A 23,458-nucleotide genomic window follows, 5' to 3' on the forward strand; every position below is an offset into this window, starting at 1 on the left:
TGACATGGCGGCGGCGACACACATCACAGCGAGACATGAGCGACAGCGGAGGGAGCGGGTAAGATAAAGAGGACGAGAGCGAGAGAGAGATGAAGAGCGAGACGGTGACAGAAAGTGTCCGACGATACAGGGAGAAGAGATGATGACAGGAGAGCACCGAGGGCAAAGCTCGGCGTGTTCGGAGAGTCCCCTAACCGGCAACAGGTGGCAGCGAGGATGGGAGTGGCAAGGGGGGGGGGGGGCTGTTGTGGAATAGGAGCCTCCTCTCCTCTCATCTCCTCTCAGGCTCTCCACGTATCTGCTGAGCCATCAGTCAGTCGGGGCCTCTTCGGCACCTGTCTCCGGCTGCCTTCCTGAAGCCTGTCAGCCGCGGCCATTTCACCGCTGACAGACTAATGCGACCTGCGCTGGCTGGGGGCTCCGCACATGCCGGGGGCCGGATAGAGAGAGAGAGAGAGAGAGAGAGAGAGAGAGAGAGAGAGAGAGAGAGAGAGAGAGAGAGAGAGAGAGAGAGGGGAGAGAAGCGGGATCGTGGAGGATGTGATGAAGAGGGAAGGTTGAGGGAGCTGATAAAAGTTGCAGTGATTCTTCCAGATGTGACAGATGCCAATCCTCATAAAATGACTTAAAGCCATAGTGATTCAAATTTAACACTTGTGGTGCAGCTTTTTTTCATTTCTAAAGCCATTTTCTCTAATCTAGAACCAAATCCTTTCCTAAAATCATCCTCAACTCCCATCAGAAACAGTTTCTTTCCCATTCCCTCCGTAAAGCAGAGAATATCATACCCACATATTGGAAGTAACATCTGTCCAAAACATTAAATTGTGGCTGGACTACTCAATCAAATCCACATATTTAGAAAAGATTTAATATCCTTCAAAATAAGAGTCTTGGTTTGGAAGAATTTGGCCACCTATACTGAAGTACTTTACTCTTAATAATGTAATATTTCACACTACAATCCCAATATAAGTAAAGGTTACTGTTTTTCACATACTAACTAAATGTCAAGTGGATTCTTTGGCTTTCTATTAAGCAACAACTCAATAAACATCTGTATTTGAGGCAAACTGCTCAATAAAAAGTAAATACAAATAGTGAAAATGTCTATCTTGATTTCCCACGGTCTTCAAATTGTATGTTTTGCTCAAGCTAAGAACTAAAATCAATATTCACTTCTTCTTAGTTTTGACCACTCAAAGATAAACACATAAAAATACAGTGTTTTCAATTTCCACAGTATTTCAGATTCCCCTCATTGAAAGGGGGGAATATTACTTATTTGAAAGGTTTAACTGCTGTAAAGTCCATTGTCAGTGTTTGTGCACTGGAGGCTTCAAGCTTCCATGTAACACTTGTGTAAAGTGCATACTGGACATTGATTGGCTCACACTAGTTGCTTGAACTAGATTTAAGGTGAGCAGAGAGACACTTTCCCTCCTCAGAAGATGAATGAATGAACACATCAATCATCCACATTGTTCCCTTTTTGGAGGTCAAAGTACAAGTCCAGCTACAGGACAGCAGTCTTAAACCTGGTAGGGTCTTCAGCCAAGGCCAACCCTAGAATTCATTTAGTCTTACCCATGCCTGTGGGATCCCCTTGAGCGCCCGGAGTAGTAGGAATATCCAGAGTAGGTGGACTCCGTGTCCATGGCGACGGCAGTCCTACCCAGGCAGCTGGGCGGCGGAAGCTTTGTCCCTCTGTCTTGTCGAGCTGGAGGCGATTGACGGGCTCGCTCAGGAGGCTGACAGAGGTGGCGAGCTGTCGGCAGTCAGGCTTGAAAGCGACCCTGGGGGCGCCCGGTGAGGAAACATCAACCTGGAGAAGAAAGGGAGGGGTAGACAAAACGGGAACATTTGAATTAAAAAAAAGGTGAAAGGTGTGGAGGAACATGCCCACATTTGACTGATATAGACAGGAGGAGCCAATGAGAATGAACCAGAGGAAGAAAAGGAGGAAATACTTCAGTGGAATTATTAGATCAATCACTCAAGTCTATTTTAGTCATTTAGATTTATTTTAGCACTCGTAATGCATGGTATGTGTTTGATAGAAGCATCCTGTAGCAAACCTGCACAGTGACAACACCTCACTTCACAGACGGTGGCTCCCCGGAGGTTTACGCTGCAGCTGAGCGTTCCAGATAAAAGAGACTCTGCTACCGTGAAGCAGCAATTTGCTCTTATTCCCACACGGCTGACAACTGTTCTTCAGAGGTGTGTGTTGTTTTTTTTAAAAAGTCCCAGACGCAGCAAACTATTTAAGCCGAGGCGCTGACGAGCTTTAGGAGACGACGAACGCGGGCGGAGATGAAGCATGGAAAAAGTTCAGAGAGATGGAGGATGGAGGTGTTGCCGGTCCTTATTTGTCTTTGAGGTGTGCGTGTATACACATCATTACATTTAATAGATAGGTGATTGTATGGTTATAATTGTACATGTTGTATTTTGCTCCAGAGCCCTGCAGCAGTAATGTAGAGAGGATTTATAAATGATACACAGCTAATGAATTGCTAGTAGCTATGACATGCTTCATCTGGAAATAATAGAGATTTTGCAGTGATGTGCTTCATGGTAACCGCAGCAACACTTCTACACAACCTCAGGAAGCCTTTTATAGGAAGCCTGGAGGTTTTCTCTATAAATATTGTTTCCAAATAGTTGTTATTCATAGTGTAGACTGTAGTAGAGCTACACAGAGGCATGTATTGAATAGTAATAAAACGTGGATTAACTACAAACCAGTGCAGTGTTTTATGCTACTTCCTGTTTCTCCTATATCATTATAAATGAGTTTGTATAATGTGTTGACAACCAGGAAGAGGTTTTTCTTTATGCATTTATATTCACCCTGCAAATAACACACTTGGTGAGATTCCTCCTCATGCGTATCAGTAGACCAGGGGTGTCAAACATGTGGCCCGTGGGCCAGAACCGGCCCGCCAAGGGGTGCAATCCGGCCCACTTTCCCTGCTGTGTTCTTTTTCTTCCTTCCATCTGTCCTTCCTTCCTTCCTTCATTCCTTCCATCTGTCCTTCCTACTTCCTTTTATCCTTTCTTTGTTCCTTCCTCCCTTTCTTCCTTCCATCTGTCCTTCCTCCCTTTCTTCCTTCTGTCCTTCCTTCCATCTGTCCTTCTGTCCTTCCTACTTCCTTTTATCCTTTCTTTCTTCCTTCCATCTGTCCTTCCTCCCTTTCTTCCTTCTGTCCTTCCTCCCATGTGTCTTTCCTACCTTTCTCCTTCCTTTTGCCTCTCTTTCCTTACTTCCCTTCTTATTTCCTTCCTTTCTTCCTTCTTTCCGTCCTTCTTTTTAATGATCCGGCCCACATGAGATGAAATTGGTCTGTATGTGGCCCTTGAATGAAAATGAGTTTGACACCCCTGCAGTAGACTAACCGAAGAATCACAAATGTGGACAAAAGTTCTGAATTATTAATGTGCCAACATTCAAAAATATATCTTTAGTTTCACTGCTATGAATATGAGATGAGGCTGTGTTTACATCACTATCCACAAAGTAGATTTTTTAAATGATCTAATATGTATACATATAAAGAATGTATTCCCTTGGTTGTCAAACTAAGAAATTGAACAATAACCATCATCAACAACTACAATAACCACTACAAACATCTAAATGCAACATGACCTCCTTTACATGCATTTTACTCCCATTGTAATCTGTAAAGCAGGACAGATGTCTAAATGATCCAAAGCTCCTAACAACACTGTGATTGCATCAGTTATTATCAGGGACTGTTTGAGGGGAACTGTGTTGGGTGATTGGACCTACATTAAATCATTTCCAGTCACTTCTCCAAATTAAGCTGCATTCTTTTTCCCCAAGAGGAACAACATGGAAGAAAATACACTGTGGGCATCGTCTGCAGATCTATGTGATTGGATCCCCGAGCAGGTGGAGGCTTTAAAGGCTGCATTACGGGGAAATAGTAGATGATAAGAAGCATTTATTGAGTGCGTTTGATCTGGAATGATAAGAGTAAAAGTGGACAAAGATGGTTTATAAAGGCAAAAAACAGAAAAAGAAAAAGAAAAAGATGTGAGCCGGTGTGAGGTGTTTGATATGTTTGGCTCAAAGCACATATTTGAGTAACCGCACAAAGGGAAAGAGAGAGAGAAAAAAAAGGGAAATGTGAGTCATGGGTAGCTTGAGGCATGGTTGTAAACAGTTAACACACCCGTGTAATTCACCTGTACACACACACACACACACACACACACACACACACACACACACACAGCTTCTAAAACTGCTCTGGGGCGAGATGAAAAAAGGTTAAATATACAAGTAGTTAAAACTTAACTCAAGAAGGACTAAATCAAAAGTGCGCTTGGTTGGATAACACTTGCTCCCCTGTACATGTGAACTATAAGCACAGCTCACCTACACTTGGGCATTAAACAGGTATAAATCTCCTGAAGTGTAGGACTAATATTCCTGATATTAACCAGAGGGCTTTTTGAAGAAGAAGAAGACGAAAAAAAAGGACTGTGATATATAGGTGACACCAAATGAAGATGAGTTTTGGGGGTTATTTATCAGGAGGTAGAAGTGTGAACACATTTTAAGTTTTGAATATGCTCATCCATTATCCAGAGTGCTTCAAAAGCTCCCGCTCCCCTTATTTCATTCCCACTCTGTCCTGACACTGACTCCCCATCCAAACCTGTTCTGAAACTCGTGGGCCAGGCCTCCAGCACAAACACAAAGATTTACGGCTCATGATTTACGGCCACGATAGCCTTGAATGTGTTGAGTAATATAAATAGCCGCCTCCCTTGCTCCTCTGCATTCACAACTATAGGGGAGAATTTCAAAAAGGAGTCACTTAGCCAGATTTAGTGCACAAAACTCCTCTCCTTATCTGCCACTTGGAGGGAAACACACATCACTGGAGTCCAAAAATACTTTTGTGGCACACAAAAAAAAAACCCTAGTGTGACCCAGATCTGAGGAGTGTGGCTTTACCACATCTGTGAGTTACTCTGCAGTGTGTGTGTGTGTGTGTGTGTGTGTGTGTGTGTGTGTGTGTGTGTGTGTGTGTGTGTGTGTGTGTGTGTGTGTGTATGTGTGTGTGTGTGTGTGTGTTTTCATGTATCACAGACTCCTGGAAATGCTTTGAAGGTTGCGCAAGTGCATATTTGGATATGTTCGTTCTGCAAATCATTTTTAAATGCCTGAATCATCCTCGCGTAGTGACAAATCCTCCCACAACCGGTTCTCCGCAGTCTCACAGTCAGCCGGCTAAGTGACTGCTCCACGCTGTTCCTGCTGAAAGCTTCAAGCAAAGCAGGGGTTGTTTTTTTTCCCGGAAAACCTTCGTTAGCATGAGCTTCTTTTTATCCTGTGGATCCAGATGTGAAGGGTGACAGGACTCCTCATCGCTACATTTAAAGCAAGGGTTTCAAACTCAACTTCCCAGTGCCCCCACTGCTCTCTAATGGGGGTCCATGGCATATTTCATGGGGAAAAATAAACCTGCCTGTTTTTCACCTGTATTCTGAAGGACAGCGGCGTTATCCTTGCAACATAAAAGTAATCAGCAACTATTTTAATAACTGATTCATCATTTAAGTCATTTTTAAGGCATCTGATGGTTCGATCATCTCAAGTTGCTGCTTTTTTTTGTCTTACCATAGTTGATACCTTAAGGCAGGCATGTCCAAACTATTCCACAAAGGGCCATGTGGCTGCAGGTTTTAGTTCCAACCAATCAAGAGCACACCATTTGACCAATCAGCTGTCTGAAGACTGAGATCAGCTGATTAAATGAATCAAGTCTGGTGAGCTCCTGCTTGTTTGGAATGAAAACCTGCAGCCACATGGCCCCTTGTGGAATAGTTTGGACACCCCTGCCTTAAGGTATCAAACTAAATAAATCGATACCAACTAGTACTGAATGAAGTACTCAATCGGTATCAGAATCACTTTAAGAGTACTTGGATTGGTAGTGGTTTCGTCATTTTTTTAAAACAATACCCAGCCCTAATATTACAGTAAACCTCTACAGTAGTAGTCAGGACAAAACAAGACATGATGACTTAGAGAGTTCATTCCGCGGCCAGATTTAAGGATAAATACTAAACATGTGGGGGGTCTTGCTGGTGGGATAAAGCCAACATGATGAGTGGTCAGGCTTACCGCCGTAGTGCAAGAATTTAAAGTAAGGGTTGCTAGGCGAGCTGGACACCATCACAGATTCATTTCCATCACCTGGTTTAATCCTCTTAAAAGCGAGGGCACGTGGCTAAATGGGGGATTAATAGGGTTAAACGAGTGCGCTGTCCAGGTTCAGTCAGAGTGCAGCGATGAGTTAAAGGGAGCAGCTGATCGATTCTTTCCTGCTTCGTTGTGTTTCCTCAGTGCTGGCACACACATACATACACACACACACACACACACACACATCATCTCTCAGCATTTCAGATACTTCCAGCTGAGAAACTGCAGGCTGCCAACCCACAAAGACCCAGCTCTGAGGTCTACACTGGAGTGAAACAGGATACGAGGGTGTTCTTACATGTGGTTTCTGTCGTTCCCATGCCAGAGAAAATTGGTAAGCGGAACCACTTCAAGTTTGTGGGGAGAGTCTGACGATGAAATAGGAATCCCCCCCCCCCCCACTCCCCCCACTCTACCCTGGCAGGTCCTTCACAGTAATCCAAGACCCCTGCTGAGCTGCCGGCTTGTCTGTGTGTATCTGGCAAACACTGGCAGCAAGGAGTGGGAGAGGAAGGGAGGGTAAAAAATTATATCACTGCAATCCAGCATGAAGGGAACGGTCCTCTCACAAGGCCATTTCATCCACTTTGTGGAAACATAAATCACTGTCCGGGAGAACATCTGTGTGCCAATTCTATCTCACAGTCCTTGACAATACACATTACATACACATTGGTATGCAAATGTTTGGACAATCCTTGATAAATTACATATTTTGGTGCTAAAAACTGGCTCTCTAGGATATTATAAAAACAATATTTTCTGCAAACATTGATGCATAGTTACTTATATCGTAAACATCATTGTGGCACGTGCAGAAATGTGGGTACCAAGCAGAGCAGCAGCAGCAGCAACTGCTCCGTCTGTGCGTCTACACTGGAGGCATTCAGGTACACAGTTGAGCGTAAGTCACCTGTGTATTGTAAGCGCTCAGAGCCAAATTCACATGAAAATGGAGGAAAATAAACTTGGCAGATACACGAACACCTCAGGTAGCAGTTACGCCCATAAGATGCAGCTGAGCCATGAGCCTGTAAGGAGCCGCTGAGCTGCACGCATTACAATGACAGCGTATGTGTTGCCTGTGATATGTGAAAAACCACGTCCGACAGGCTTGTTGTTTAGACACAGTGTAAGAGTTCTCAGCTCTCTGAAGTCTCAGACCTTAATCAGCTCATTAGGCCTGAGGCATGTCAACAACTGTCATTAGGAAATGTCAGCTGGTGCCAATTTCAAAGCTTTGTAAACACTCTTTGTGCAAACACTCGCACCCATGGATCCCTCTAAGCAGCTGTATAAGATTGTAAATATGAAAGATATTGTTGCCCACGATGCAGGGGAAACCGTGGAGGTCAAGATGAGATGTGGAAGATCAAGAAAGGTCTCGAAGAAGACTGCTCACTCTCTTACAGAGGAGCAATAGAAAGCATCCTGAGTGGATACATCACAAATTGACATGAGATGTGCAAGACCCATGACAGAAAGACTCTGCTACAGCTGATTAAAACCACTCAGAAATTCGTTGGTACCCATTTCTACGGAGCATCAGCCTGTTCACCCTGCTGCAGTCGTACCACCAGACTACAGAGCAGCTTCTCTACAATATAAAAAATAGTTTTGTTGATTAATCCATTTATATAATTTCTGATTTTTGTGATAAGCATAAAGGGCCTCCAACCTCGACTTCATTATACAGCATTGTGTTGTAAAATGATACTGATCTTGAATCTTAAGAAAGGCAAATCCAAACCCCTGCAGGGAGATTTAGAAGACTCCGGAGTCCATGTAAGAGTCCATGAAAGAGAAGAAAATCATTATAAAATCCAATGTCAGAAGTATGCAACAGAACAGCAACAGATGTCTCACAAACTCTTTGGACACAATCAGTGAAGGTTTGTTTGGGGAGGGGAAAAAAAGGAGCAGCATTTGATGAAAAGAACATCAGGCTAACTGTTAAGCATGAGAGTGGATCCATCATGCTTTGGGGTTGTGTTGCAGCCAGTGGCACAGGGGACACTGCACTGGTGGAGGGAAGAATGGATTCATCACAGCGCCTGTAAACAAAAGCTAAAGCTGAGGAGAGACCGACTTCTAGAACGGGATAACGATCGTAAACACACCTCCGAATCCACCAAGAGACACGAGCTGAAATCTTTTATATACGAGCAAAACATCTAATTACATGGGAAAAGAGAAACTCGCTAGCAAGCACGCACTAGCAGGTGTAACAACCTGAGCGTACACTCGAGGAACAAGCAAAGAATAAACATCCGGCGGGCCTAAACTGGGAACGTAAACAATTGAGCCGGAGAGAATCCCTTTATGTCTGAGCTCAGAGACGGAGCAAAGTTACACCGGAGCCACGAGACATCTGCTGTCAGCCGCCACCGACACATCGACGCTGTACGGCTGCACGGCTGCACCTTTCACATCACGTCCGATAAGAGCCGGAGGCATCACCGCTGGGTCAGATTCCATTATTCACAGCTGAATCCTGCAGTTTCACACCTGACTTGGGCACGGCTGGTTTGTACATTGTGTAGCGTTACATGTCAAACATTAATATTAAGGTAGGAGCGGAATAATCAGCTACTGTACTGATTCTGAAACCTGTCTGGTTCAATTATGTAACACCTGTCTTATCATATAGATCATCAAAACACAAACACTAGCAATGTCAGTTTTTCCAGCTGCTTTCACACATGCAGTTTGTTCCAGGACTTAGAAATAAATGATGCGTTGTTTGTCGCCTCTTAGTTGTGGTCCAGCTCACGTTCACACTGACTTATGATGAACCAAGCGAGAGCTGTGAAAATGAAGTCACTGACAGTGGACTGACAGGTGTGTTGTGGTGATGTCACTCTGTATCATCAGTGTAACGAGGATATAGGAGATCAAATTTGGGTCATTGAGAACAAATCATGTTGCATGTGAACGCACTTTATATGCAACAAAGAAAAAACTGATTATGAGTTTTTTAAGTCAGGACAGGGACAAGACAGTGGACAAGAAAAGGAATTTTCACACTCTTTTCAATGGCTACATTGAACTGAGCTGGTCCAACGACTGGTTGATTAATTGCTGATTGACAGAAAATGAATCAGTAAGTAATACATTCCAAGCAGTTGGTGGTTGCAGCTTCTCATATGTGATGATTTGCTGTTTTTCTTTGTCATACATGACAGTAAATTTAATATCTTAACATTTTAAAGTTAGTCAGGCAAAACGAGCAAATTGAAGGCCTTGGGTGTGTTGCCTCTGAGAAAGTCTGAATCCCATCTTTTTCACTGTTTCTAAAATGCTTTAATGATTCAATTAATCAAGAAAATAAATCTGATTTGCTTTTAAACCAGATATAAATCCACTTAGACCTTGAGACCGTCTGAAAATGTGGGTCATGGTCTGGTTGCTTAATCTGTAGCAGATTTGATTGACAGTTTTTACGCTGGCCAAAATGAACCTGAACCAAAGGCACCAGAACCAAACAGGTTAGGTAGAGACAGCACCACAGTATTTATAATAAAATGCCTTATATAACTTACTTATTGGAAAAATTCACTTGTTAAAACAGCAGCTGGAGCTGATTAAGAACAATTTGTGACATTGTCCTTTGGGAAGCTGTTTAGGGAAACTCCCGGGAATGTCACACTGAGGATACGGCTGAGTGACTGACCCAACAGCACACTCTAAAACCACTGACCCTGTAAGCTGCTGCCCCGCGTGATGACCTCCGCAGACACACTTACTGTACGATCAGGAGAAGAAGTGGAGACTACTTCCACTCCTCCTGCGTAATAGCGGAAAATTAAGCATCTAATGAAGCAGATAAGATGATCCGTTACGTTCTCATGTGAAACCCTCCTTTCAGGCGAGCAGTTCATCCGCACTTCCTTTTTGGAGAGTGGAAGTGAAAAGCACCCCCTGGGACTCATTCACACTCTGCGACGATTAATCCCAAAATCCTGCAGCCTTTTATGGCGATTCATTTGATTCCTGCAATGTTCCAACACTAGTTTTTAACACTGATCCGCAGCAGGGGAAAAACTCATTATTAATCCAACAAAAAAAAAAGTGCACAAAGGGAGACAAATATTCACCATTTGACTCTTGGTCTTGGAGTAATGCAGAGGGAGCTGTGAGCAGAGATGCTATTAGAGGCTCATTAGCATTCAGAGCTAATGGTGTACATTGACCTGTGTTGACTGGTGTGCATGCAAAACTGGGGAATTGAATGTAATAACTAGATTACGTACTTATGCTATATAACTAGATTGAGAGACTTGACCTGGCTGTGGACATAATCTGTTGCTCATATCCGCTTTGGTCATTCATAAAAAAGGAAATTAGCCTGCTCTGTTACTTTCAGCTCATTCTCTCTCTCTATATATCGCTTCCTCCCTCAGCATGATAACACAGTGCCATCATACCATAATAACAATACGACCACTCCATGCTATGTAACGGCTTCACTTCAAGAGAAAAGAGAAGGTGAGTCCATGGCGGACGCTGTCACGAGACGTGCCGGGACACGAGAGAGGAAGGGGACGTGAAAACAAGTTGCTGTGGGATTGTGGCCCGCGCCCGTCACATGCTCGCTATGTGGCTATTCATGACCGAGCAAATGAGGGCCATTACTTCTCCGGAATTCAATCAACATTCCTGAGTGTCACCGGATTTAACCCCTCGTATGTCCAACGAGGGTCTTGGAGAGACGGAGAGTCACAGCTGAGACAGAAACCACAGACTCTCTCTATTAGTGTTTAAAGTGACTGGATGATTAGAATGATGTTGGTATTTATAGAAGTGGTAATTGACATGCAGCTTTTGTGCCGCTGTGTTAATTACAGACCGTCTCAGTGCCTGACTCACTTCTTTTTTTTTTTTGTACCTGTTGCATTTTTGTGCCACTGTTACTAGGCAACCGCAGGGAGCTGTTCCTCTGTGGTCAGTTGATCAACCAGCTGTTGGTGATTGCATTAGCTGGAGTGAGGTTACCTTGTTATTCCAATCAATAATGATCATTGAGTAGACTGTATAACTCTGGTTGGCAGTGTAATTTGGGGCTTGTATCATGAAGTAGGTTTAGTGAGTTAACCAGCTACCTTTTGGTTAAATGTGCCTGCCTACTAGGGCTGGGCGATTATGGCAAAAATCTAAATCACGATTAATTGATCTTTTAACCTCGATTACGATTAATGAACGATTATCTCCATCCTTGATGAATAATTATGTATTTTCACAGTTTCTTTTGTTTTGTGATATTTTCACACATGAGGATCTTTAGGGAGTGAAAATAAAGATGTTTTAAGGTGTGACGCTGTGGTTAATGTCTAGTTTACTTGATTAGAACTATGTAAAGATCATGGTTTGGGTTAAAATGATCACTGGAGACATGATTTCAAATTCCTTAAAGAAATGCAAACTTTGCTGCCATGGCAACAGTGAACGCCAGGATTAATTGACATGAGCAAGATTAAGTCGATTAGAGTTTCTAAATGTCGGTTTCGGTTATTTTTCGATTAATTGCCCAGCCCTACTGCCTACTCATCAATTCCTATAGGATTCAAGCTAAGGCTGTGACTATTATTGATTATTTTCTAGATTAACTGATTAGTCGTTTGGTCGATAAAATGCCAGAAAACGGTGAAAAATGCCCAGAACAGTTTCCTAAAGCTAAAGGTGACATCTTCAAATTTCCAACCTAAAGATAGTCAGTTTATTATCAGTGAAGATTAAAGAAACCTGAAAATATTCATGATGTTCATATTCATTTGAGAGGCTGGAATCAGAGAATTTTCGCTTATTTCAATAAAAAAATGACACAACAATTATTTGACTATTAAAACATTATCAAAACAGATCAGTAGAGTCACTTCACTTTCTATGAGACCATGTGTTTACTCTGGGATTAAAAAACCCCTAAAAGCTGCAAGATAGTAAACTAACATAGCTACATATAAACTGTACTAAGCTCCTTTCACTCTCCAAAGCATTCCTGACAGTGTCGACAGCTTTACTCTTATTCCAGCTGCTTATTGCTGCTGCTCAGGATAGCGTGAGGCAATTTTACAAGTATTTAAACTTTTTTCGACTGAATGAGGTGATAATTGAAATAACGTATTCCCCCTGTCACTTTTAATAAGAGAATAATCTACACACTGTCAATTAGCACATTGTGAATTTGCATTCATTGCATTTCCTCAGGCCTTTTTACGCATAAATTATCTGTACTCTGACAGATGAAATGCCACACTTTGCATTTTATAACTGTTTATATTCATAATAGTTGAAATCATTAAAACCGCTTTATGGAATATGGATGATTTATATTGGAACAATCTATTTATTACATACTCACACTAAACTATAGAGCATATTTAAAATGTCACTTGCTGCTGTTATAATTAGTCTCAGCCTTACTTTCAATATCTGGACATTATTCAGACTGTTTCTATAGCTTCTAATTCTACTGTAGATGTATTTTTTACATTGCCGAATATTGTTTTTTCTTGCTCCAATGACCTCATTTCATAATTTCTCTCATGTATGGACCTGGAGATAAATGAGTGAGCTGATAACCAGCTTTGTTATCCAGGACCACAAATGTTAGATTCATTGTAGGTAACACAGAGAGAGCTGTGGTTGCTTCTGGACAGCGGCCTCAAGTCTCTGCCTCATGTTTATTGTCTTGAAGAATGTTTTAATAGAATGAGACAGTTGGGACAAAAAGCAGCAACATAGTGCCTGTTTCCACTCAAGAAACTAACTTTTCTCAACTTTCTCAAGAATTCAGACAACTTTTCCTACAAATCAGAAGCTGAGAAGTCAAATATTGACAGAGTGACTGTTGACCTGTTAATGAAATAGAGATAAAGGGTGAATAAGCAAGTCCTTTCTTCTTTTCTTCTTCTTTTGTTTCCATAAGGGATGGCAGTATTTACCTGATTCCAATGCAACAACACTCAAAGTATCACTTGGACCTACTTAACAAAGCTGTTTCACTCAAGCAGTGAAGGCTACATGAGGTGGTTAAACTTCTTGTTGATCAAAATCACCATGGCAACAAGAAAGCAATTTGCCGCAGCAGCACTGTGCCCTGTGGATACAAGAGATGTGACAGGAATAACTAACTAACTAAATCTAAAACATAAACTTGAGTTCAGCGTCCAGAAAAACCTGTAAATGCCAACGCTCTTAACATACATGTTGTCGACTCCTTAAACATGCGTGTAGTTTTAATGCCTACTGCATTCACCGCACTCATGCATCTGACAGATCATGACAGGTGTCATCATCGCTCTCCGCAGCTGTTACGCAAAGAGAGAATCACTTTTCCAGGATGGAAAGTGGAGCGATAGGAATCAAACCCACGTGCAGTGTGATTAGATTGACTCTCAAATGTTACACATACATAATAGTACATATGGCAATGAGGGTATTGCATCAATTATGGAGAAGAAGGAGCAGTTGTGGTCGCCATTAAATACCAATCTGGGCTCTTATAATAGAAACCTGTTATCATGCGTTTTTCCTGTATGTTTCTATTGCAAATTAATTGACTTGTGGTAAAAATAAATGTCTTTTTTTCATTTTCAGGTGATAAACTTACACTTGTCAGCTTGGTTACTTATCTAGCACACAGCAACAACACTGAGGTGATAAATCTGGCACCTACAGCAGGCACATAACTCTGCAAAATGATGATATTAACAAGCATCTTGATAGAATGAGAGCAGGAAAACAACCTGCATGATGTGCAGGGATTCAAATGTGAATAACTTAGTTCATCTAAGCCTGGTTGATTAACCAATTAGTTGATTGGCAACGATTTTGATGATCTAATAATCATTAAGTCATTTATTGAGCAAAAATGAAAAAGATTAGCTTGTTCCAGCTTCCCAAATGTGAATATTTGCTACTTTTCTCTGTTTTATATCAACCTAAATTGAATATATTTTAATTAATATATTTTAATTAACATCACAGACTGATAATGAACAGAACAAACAGCCAATAAGAATTCTAAGGACAATTAAGACCATTTAGTGATGTCACCATATTAAATTCATCCTATAACAGCACCTGCTTGGCATTTTTAACCAGCTGTACCAGGCATGCATGAGATGCTGAGTGAACAGAGGTTGAGACAGTCGAGCAAGAAGGCAGAGTTATATTATGCCTGCAAGAATTTCACTGAAGAGGGAAATGCATAGGTTGCACTTTGCCATAAGTGTGTCTGTCCCCTCGGAGCTCCACAGCAGGTTGGTCCGCTCTGCCCCTACCTGTGACCCGGCAGGCAGGCGGACCTAGAAGCAGGAAACTCCCTGGTTTCACCGTGGCCTCGGGAGCACCCCCCACCCCCCCTCATCCCCTCTCACCTCAGTATCTGTGCTACTATTAAGAAAAAAACAAAGCACAGCGGTGGTTTCAGTGTGTTTTTCGGGGGTTACTGGCTGTTTTCAGAGGCAGGGAGTGCTATAATGTATCCGTCCGCGTCCACTCTGCCGCAGGTTACAGTTCCAACAGCTGAGCTGCGGTGCACCAGCCGGGATAATGCGGATCCAGTCAACCGTACAGTTGACTTTTCTCTTGGTCTCACACTGGGTTTAGCCTGTTTCTGTTTAATAAAGCTTCTATAAACACTTCTATTCGCCTTAAACCGACAATGTCAAAGAATAAAAAAACTCAAAACTGAAGCGGGAAAAAAACATATAAGGTTAACTTCCACAGAGACGGTTAGTGCGTTGGTCTCACCGCAGTTTGAAGGCATTCAAATGAAGTTGAAAGCATTCCCTTTCATACAGGTAGACAACACAGTAAGGGCGTGTTCCCATGTCTTTCACTATAAAAACACACATTCAGCCCAACACTGGACTACACTCTTTGTTCTAGGTAGAGACACGCTAACCTATATTTTAGTAGGCTACAGGAATGAAGACAGGACATTGTAGCCTGTAAGGCAGAGCTTCATACACACCAACATGTGCACAATACATGACCGACTGTATCTCCTGCGTTATTAAATCGTAACTCACCTTTTATCGGTGGTGATATCATTCCCGTAGTTGATTATTTATCCAGAGGTTATAAAAGAGTTCGCCCCAGAGCACACGGTAGGCTACAGTAGGAAACAGCCCTTGGTAACCGTAGGAATCACTCTGGCAGTCAGGAATTTCACAGGGGGCAGTGCTTTACAGCATACCGGGGTGTAGTACCGCAGACGGGCGTTAGGGGGAGTGTCTGCACCGCCAGTATTACAGACGCCAAGTTAAATTAAACCTGCTGCATAATGAGCTGGTTAATTAAAGTAGTGCGTTACACACAGGGGCGGTAGTGATACTAATGGCGCTCAAAGTAATCACCCGGGAGGTTGGGGAGGGGGGATGGGGTGCCACTCATAAAATGTATATGAGTACAGAAGCAACATAAACAGAACAAGAAAATAAATTCATTATTTATACATGTTATACACAGAATACAAAAATGTAAACTTAAAAATCCCCTCCAGTAATAACAAATAATTGCTTTAATTAGTAATTTGGTTGATTCGGTTTTTCTACAAAACTATTAAATCTACTCTGTCCCTTTCTCAAGAAAATCCTGTATGAATATGCAAATATTATTAATATACAACTCCTTTTTTGAAAAGTTCATTCTTAATTAATGTATGCACATTCTGAAGTTTCTTCATCACACTTGACCAAATTGCATACTGGACCATCAATCATTAAATTCAGATTGAAGGTGAGCTGATACAAACTTTCCACCTTCAGCAGATGAATGTGTCAAATTACTTTATGATTACTCTATGTATGAGAACCGTGGTACTGTGGTAACCATGCATATCTAAGGAAGTATGTGTGTATATGTGTGTGTATATATTTTCACTGTATTATGTATAATGTGCATTATATTTGTATATAGCCAATTATTTATGTATGTATTGAATGGCTTAAGTAAAAAGGGTAGATGTAATAAGCAAATGCTTCAGCCTACACTTTTTCAGTCAGAAACGATTTTATTTATTTGCTTGTTTGTTTGTTTGTTTATTGTTATTTTTGTTATTTTTCCCTTTTGATGTTTGTCACTATTTCTAAGGAAGATGAAAAAACAAGGACATATGATTATTTACTTTATGTAGATATGTGTATTTGAGTTTACTGAACGAAATAAACTAAACTAAAAAAGCCTTCTAGTGTCAAACAATACATCACTTTGCACAGTAAGCATTTTTGAGTAGCGTGAGTGGAGCATTATGCATAATTTAAGTACATTGATCATCCTTGCATTGTGACAGGTCAATCATCTGAATAGCTACTCTGAAGTTTCTGGAGACTGACTGTGGCGCTTAACATCACCTCAGCAGGAATGTCAGTCAGCATGTCCTTCCCTCATTAAAGAAACTGCACCTTTAACTCCCCTCTGCTCATTATCTTGCCAAATGCTGGCTAAGGGCTAAGAAACAGCTGATTTATAAGTGAGTGCATAAAGCAGGGTCACATGAGGATCGAAGCACTGTTACTGTTAAATCTCAGCAAACAACCACCAACCAGCATTTTAGCCCTAACCAAGCAGGATCTCACACGGTTGCTGTTGTATCAACAAGTCTTAATTTGCATTACATAGATGTCACATCTGACTACCAATTGAAACTGTTGATGCCATGGAAACAAGCTGGACTATCTTCGGTGTGCATGGAAAGCACTGGATGCTTTTTACTGCTCCAGAAAAGCAGTTACAAACAGATATTAGAGGTATATGACGGTTTTAGAGCTCATTCCATTGCTTCTCATAGCATAATAAATACAAAGTTTACAGAAGACTTCTTCCTTTTTTTGGTATTTAGACAAGGACTAATGTATTTTCCTCTCTCCTACCCACGCACAGGCAAGGTTTTTGTCACAGCTCAGTTAATACAATCAGGTAAACAGTTGTCAGTGATACAAACACATCCTCGGTCAAAGCAACAAAACAAAACAGTGCAGTGATAAAAATCTGGTCTGGACACAGTCAGTGAGAGAGACACAATGAAGTCACTGAGGCCTTGAAGCGCCCTCTTAGAAGGGAATGCAAACAAATATTCTTCTTTTCCTCCAGATAACGTCTTTCATAAAGAGGAACACAGAAATATTTGATATTTGACATTGCATGTTTGAGCCTCCCCTCACTGCTATAACTCATTGCAATCCTACCTTAAGTATACAGAAGGAGCCTGGGGGCAGTGGGATCTTCAGTGACATGAAATAATGCCTCATTGGCCAAGTCTCTACTGGAGATGATATTTTGGGGGGATGTTCTTTTAATAAACTGTGGCTCAAGAGGAGAATAATAGTCTTTATGCGGATGTTTTGGAAATGCAAACAGTCTGTCTCGCAGAGTGGTTTCCAACTTGGGGTCGGAACCCCGCTAAGGTATTATGGGGTCATTAATACCATGCAAAATTTTACTTATTTTTTCTTACATGCCTTTTTTTGCTCTAAAACTACTCAAATAAAACAGGAAAAATACTCTTCATAATCACTTTCTTACAGGCAGCATCAGTTGGTGTGATGCATTTATATATTTAGACCAAAAAAAGCCTGTATATGTTTTAAAATCTAATCACACAAACTAAATGTTAGCAGTGAATACATTAAAGCATCCTATCCATTGGAGATTGGAGGGACACCTTTAACCTCACTAAGTATAGCTGGTTAGATAAAGGTACATAAAATCAATTAGAACGTATATCCCCACCAATTGATTTCGCATCTCTCTGTTGTTGCTGCCATTCTCACTCTATTGTGTCATTAGACAAAGGGGGTCAGTTCATTCAGACTCCAAACACACATGAAAGTTCGGACCGCAAGGCAACAGATGCCCCCAGCAATTACATGGTTTGTATATGAATCAATATTTTGTCCTCCTTTGAACTGCAACCCCCCCCCCCCCCCACTCCCCCCCACCACCACCCCCAACACACACACACAAACACACACACTCCACACACCCTTAGATATATCTAATGCCCTCCAGAACACAATGCAGGTCACGACTGGGACACGACCCCTGTTCCTTCCCCACGGAGAGTCAAATAAACAATGATGATGTGTCAGGGATGGGGCATGGAGGAGGGGGCTTGTGGGTTTAATTCTCTATATCAAGATTTGTGCATACTTAAATTTATGAAAGGGTCACAAATTTAGAAAAAATTTAGTCACCTTGACGTATAAACAGGAACATTACCAATATATTATCTAATAATAGGCCTATATATTATACATAAATATCTAAGGCTGTTAAAAACTCACTAAACTGTGTGTGTTTGTCATATTTTAGCTTCATTCTGGATCTGAATGTTGATTCTCTCTTAGAAAATCTGTATGCAACTTTCAAACATGGTAGTTTAGATAAGTGCGCCACCATGTGGAACTTTGGTGCCATTACATCACTTAAAGCTTTAAAATGTTCATCTAAACTCCACCTGTGAGGCAGTCAGAGGTATGTTTACTATATATATTTGCTATCATTTACGCCTAAAATGATTTTAAAACAAACATTTTTAGGCAAATAATGCATTTTTTTTGTTCTAGTCACGTGTCAATATGCTTGATTGGTTGTTTGTATAAAGGCAGTGTTGTTATTATGTGTGTGTGAAGTGAAAAGTTAATATCAAGAGGTGATTAATAGAAACTGTTTTCATAATCAACACAGCATCCACAAGTTAACAAAAGACCCTCGTGCCCCGATGTGTGAATCAATCAGCTGCTGTGAAAGCAGTGAAATCACATTACACAGCTGAATGGGAGCGTCGCGTGACGGCGAGCAGCAGCACGCGCTGTCACTTTTTTCACGTTTATTCAAAGCTGGAAGCGCGCGCAGATGGCCCCCATTGAGAAAGTAAGGTGGGGGCCCCTGAGATCAATTGAATTTTGTGTCCGGAAGATGGATGGATTCCTCCCCAAAGACACGGAGTTTATGAGTTTAGGGGGGGTTTTTGGTAAATAGAGGAGAAAAATGAAAGCGCGTAAAAAAAATGAAGACGAAGTGGGAAGAGATGCAGTTTATGAGACCACACGCATACATGCAGAGAGAGACAGAGAGAGAGAGAGAGAGAGAGAGAGAGAGCAGGATGAATGAGACTTTTCAGAGCAACAGCCAGACAAGATTCTCTGTTTAGAGGCAGTTACATTCAGTATGTGACAGATCCGGTAGGTATACATGGTTATAGGGCTGTGCTGATGGAATCACATGACATAAGGTCATATGTTTCATGTACAGGTGCAGGCCTTGTTTACCCTATATCTCTACACTCCAAGCATTTAAACTAACAATCAAAAGGCTTCATTTCTCAGGAATTTTGATTAATTAGAAGAAACAGACTAGATCTAAAACACAATTCATGCTTCTTCTACTATCTGTTGTGTCCATGAATGAAAAATCTATTTGATTAAGAGAGAGAAGGAATAGTCAGAGCAAGAAAAAGGCATAGATTAAAAAGTCTAAAGACAAAAATGCAACTACAATACTACACAATGAGCATCTACATTCTATACTATATACAGAAAGTATGGAAAAATAAAACTAAAATAATAACTGCAAAGTATATTGAGACAGAAATAGTCTCAAATAACCAAAGCTGTTTTACTTAAATGCACAAAACAAGCAATTTCCCAGGACCCCAAGACCCTCTCAGGGGCCCTGAAGGCCTTAGGGTGACTAGTTATGACAATAGGTTTTTAGTATTTTGAATAATTGCACATTTGTGTAGTAATACACACCATTTAATATAAACTCAAATGATAAGGGTCATAAGGTTTGCATTTTTAACAAATTCATAAAGGTCCCACAGCTCATTTCTACCATGGAGCCCCACAGCAGGGGGGCCTGCAAAAAACATGAGGAGACAAGAAAAATTTAATCCAAAAAATTGAACTTGAATAGAAGATAAAGAAAAGAATGATTAATCAATTATTTGACTAAACGTTTCAGCTGGAGTCAGTCAGTGTATCATATCTGACTCATCAAGCAAAAATGTATATAAATAAACTAATAACTTATTTAAAAAGAACTATTAAATGTATATTTCCTAATTTTATGATATCAACTGCCCTACTGTCCGTTCTGCTGTGCTGTAACTTGAGGAATGATGAAACATTTTTTGGCAATTATAAGTTCAAAACAAGTCAGTGATGAGCAAAATCCTTTATTTTACACAGGATTCAAGTTACGATAATTCTTCTTTAATCAGTCATTACAAATCTGCATCATCTGTGTGTGCGCGCGTGTGTGTGTGTGTGTGTGTGTGAGCGTGTGCGTCCTCTGAGACTCACAATAAAAAGGGAACAGCAGGATGTTGAATGAACTCTCCCTCAGACTCTGGGTGACTCACGACAGACCGAGGCAGCCGCAAACAACCAGCCCAACAATTGGATTTCAAAAGATCTTAACCAAATTGAAACCCAATGAATATCACCATTTTTTTTTTTTTAACTCGCCAGATTGGGCCGTGCGCCGGACGCCTAATGCATGCGCACACACCTTATGACAGGCCCGCGGTACAGATGGTCCGAGCGTGAGTCTGAATGAGAGGGGGACCATCCGCGGCCGCTGACGCATTGTGGGGGGACGTCGTCTTCAATACAGCACTTAATGAGAACAGACTGACTCTCTCTCCCTCTCCCCTCCCCTTCCTTCGTCCATTCTACCCCCCTCCTCCTCAACCTCCTCCTCCTCCTCCTCTTCCCTCCTCTCCTCTTCTCCTCTCTGCCCATTTCCATCTGTTTGGAGACAAAGGGCCACGAGCCAGCTCGAGCCCCGGGACCCTGCTGGTGAAGTAGGCAGGGATAATACGGCCCATCCCGGGGGCTGCATTTCAACACATGGACCAGGCTTTGTACTTCTGCTGCACGAGCACCCTTCATGTTACACACACACACACACACACACACACACACACACACAGAGAGAGAGAGAGAGAGAGAGAGAGAGAGTGATGTGCAGGCTTCACACACTTCAGCAAATGCACACCTATAAGAGAGAGAGAGAGGAAAAGGAAAGGAAAGGAAAAGAAGGGAGAGAGATAGAGAGGAGGAGGAGGAGGGGGGGGGGGGGTTCTTGCCTTGAACATGAACACTTCCATAACACCCAACGAGATGGAGAATAAAAGAGAGGGTGAAAAAATGAGGCAGCACAAAACCAACCAAATGTTGTTCCTCATACTGTGAACATATGGCTGTTTGTTATCATACTCTCTCTCCCTGTCCAATTTACACAGAGCTAGTGAGCTCTCAGAATTAAATGGGTGTGTAGAGCTGTGTGAGAAAGAGCGAGGAAGTCTGTGTGTGTGTGTGTGTGTGTGCGTGCTCTCCTCCTGGCTTTGAGTATACCTGAATGATGATGAGAAGGATGTCCAACCGTTGATAATGGCCGCTGTATAATCCCCCTGCTGTCTGCACACACCTCCTGACATATGGTCACTCCTCGGCCTCCACCATTACATAAGCCCACGGTGCAAACAGGGGTGGGAGTGGGTTGGGGGGGGGGGTGGGTGGGTTGGGGGGGGGGGTGGGTGGGTTGTGGTGAAACGTGGTACCTCTCTCTCTCTCTTTCACACACACACACACACACATACACACACAGAGGCATGCACATACAGGCCACACTGTCAGCCAGGCTGTTCAGTGCCCTCAGCAGTTTGGGCTTCGCCTGTCACTTTCCTCTCCCCTGCCCCTTCTGGGAGGTTTTGTAAAGAATAAATTGAAGAGGACTGATGCTACGGAAGCTTTTGGGGATGAGGAGCACAAATGGCCTTGTGGTGCTTCACGGCGACGTACAGATGGACTCCTCCATTCAATAAGCTTGAGCAGAAGTCTGTCTCCACGCCATGCCAGAGAATCACAGAGCTTGTTTTGTCTTCTCAAGAGGACAATCTGTTGATGCAACATATTGCTGTTTTCTTTTTTTCTCTAGTTTCCTTTTTTGTTTTGTTTTTTTTTTTTTTGTCAGGGAAAAAGCATTGATAGAGCTGAACTATCGGACAAGGGAGGTTTGAATAGGGTACAACAAATGTTCAAAAGATCGCAATCAAAATCATGATCGAGCTTTTAAATGTTTCAAAAGGATTCAGATGTGAAGCCGGGCCTTATATTCCAAATCGTGGAGTTGTTCAGCTGCTTTCCTTTGCAATTACGCAACTATGGGGGGGGGGACTTCCGAAGGTAAAGCGAGGAAAAAAAGTCACGGCGAGGCAGCACGACACACAAGCAGAGGCCGATGACTGACAAACTGACAGATGCCAAATAAAGAGAGAGGAGAACACGGGAGGCCCTTGAGCTGAAAAGGAAAGAACATTTCATGCTACCTTCAGTCGCAGCGGATGAAAAGATTCGAAATGAGAAATGTGGCTCCCCTGAAACCTTCACAGCAGCTGCCACCCAGACATAGATAGATAGATAGATAGATAGATAGATGGATAGATGGATAGATAGATAGATAGATAGATAGATGGATAGATGGATAGATAGTGTTTCTCAATACACATATCTGACACTCTGTTGCTCTATTCTAACAGCTTAACTGTAGCATTTCCAGGGTGAGGGGTTCGATTCCCACTGGGGGCCACCCATGCTCTGTAAATAAATAAATAAAAAAAACCCAGAAAGCTTCACTCATGATAATCTAATGTGGCTCAGATAAAAGCATTGACACCCCCCCCCTCCCTCCCCCCCTCCCCTGCTCTGTAACTCAACTACAAGCTTTTTATAGCCCGATCGATGTGAATGGGCCTATATCACAAAATGAATATAAATATTTGGATCTTTTCGCTCATACCATTTGGCAATATTGTATCTCGGCGCTGAGCTCGCTCATAAATTTCCATCTCTCCCATCCCTCCTCTCTCCCCGGGTTTCCCACGGGAGGTGCCAGACGGCCAGTAATTTGGTTGTCTTGGCTCGTCTGGAGTAACACCTGCCCCCTCTCTGGGGAGGGAGAGAGCCTTTCAGCCAGGAGCACACATGTAGGCTACCACTGCCTTTAGCTGCTGACCACTGTGTGTGTGTGTGTGTGTGTGTATATATGTGTGTGGGAGAGAGAGAGAGAGAGAGAGAGAGAGAGAGAGAGAGAGTTTTCTTCCATCTGCAAGGGTTTGCAATGATTTCTTTGTGTGTGTATTTGTACAGTAGCATAAATGTGAGTATAGGTCTGAGTGTGTGTATGTGTGTGTGT

At 42.1% G+C, this 23,458-nt stretch overlaps 1 protein-coding gene across 2 annotated transcripts in view; it reads right to left on the reverse strand.

The window, feature by feature from the left end:
• The window catches only part of LOC128354475 (vang-like protein 1), a 68,271-nt gene extending 52,874 nt beyond the window's left edge, over positions 1-15,397 (reverse strand). For both annotated transcript variants that reach the window (XM_053314705.1, XM_053314704.1), the window contains exons 1-2: positions 15,286-15,397; positions 1,588-1,825 (exon numbers count right to left, since the gene is read on the reverse strand). In XM_053314705.1, the coding sequence (XP_053170680.1) occupies positions 1,588-1,658 (71 nt within the window). In that variant the 5' untranslated portion in view covers positions 1,659-1,825; positions 15,286-15,397. The remainder of the gene's footprint in view (positions 1-1,587; positions 1,826-15,285) is intronic.
• Positions 15,398-23,458: the final 8,061 nt, after the last annotated feature.

This window comes from Scomber japonicus, chromosome 24 (assembly GCF_027409825.1).
Source record: "Scomber japonicus isolate fScoJap1 chromosome 24, fScoJap1.pri, whole genome shotgun sequence".
NCBI classification, from domain to species: domain Eukaryota; kingdom Metazoa; phylum Chordata; class Actinopteri; order Scombriformes; family Scombridae; genus Scomber; species Scomber japonicus.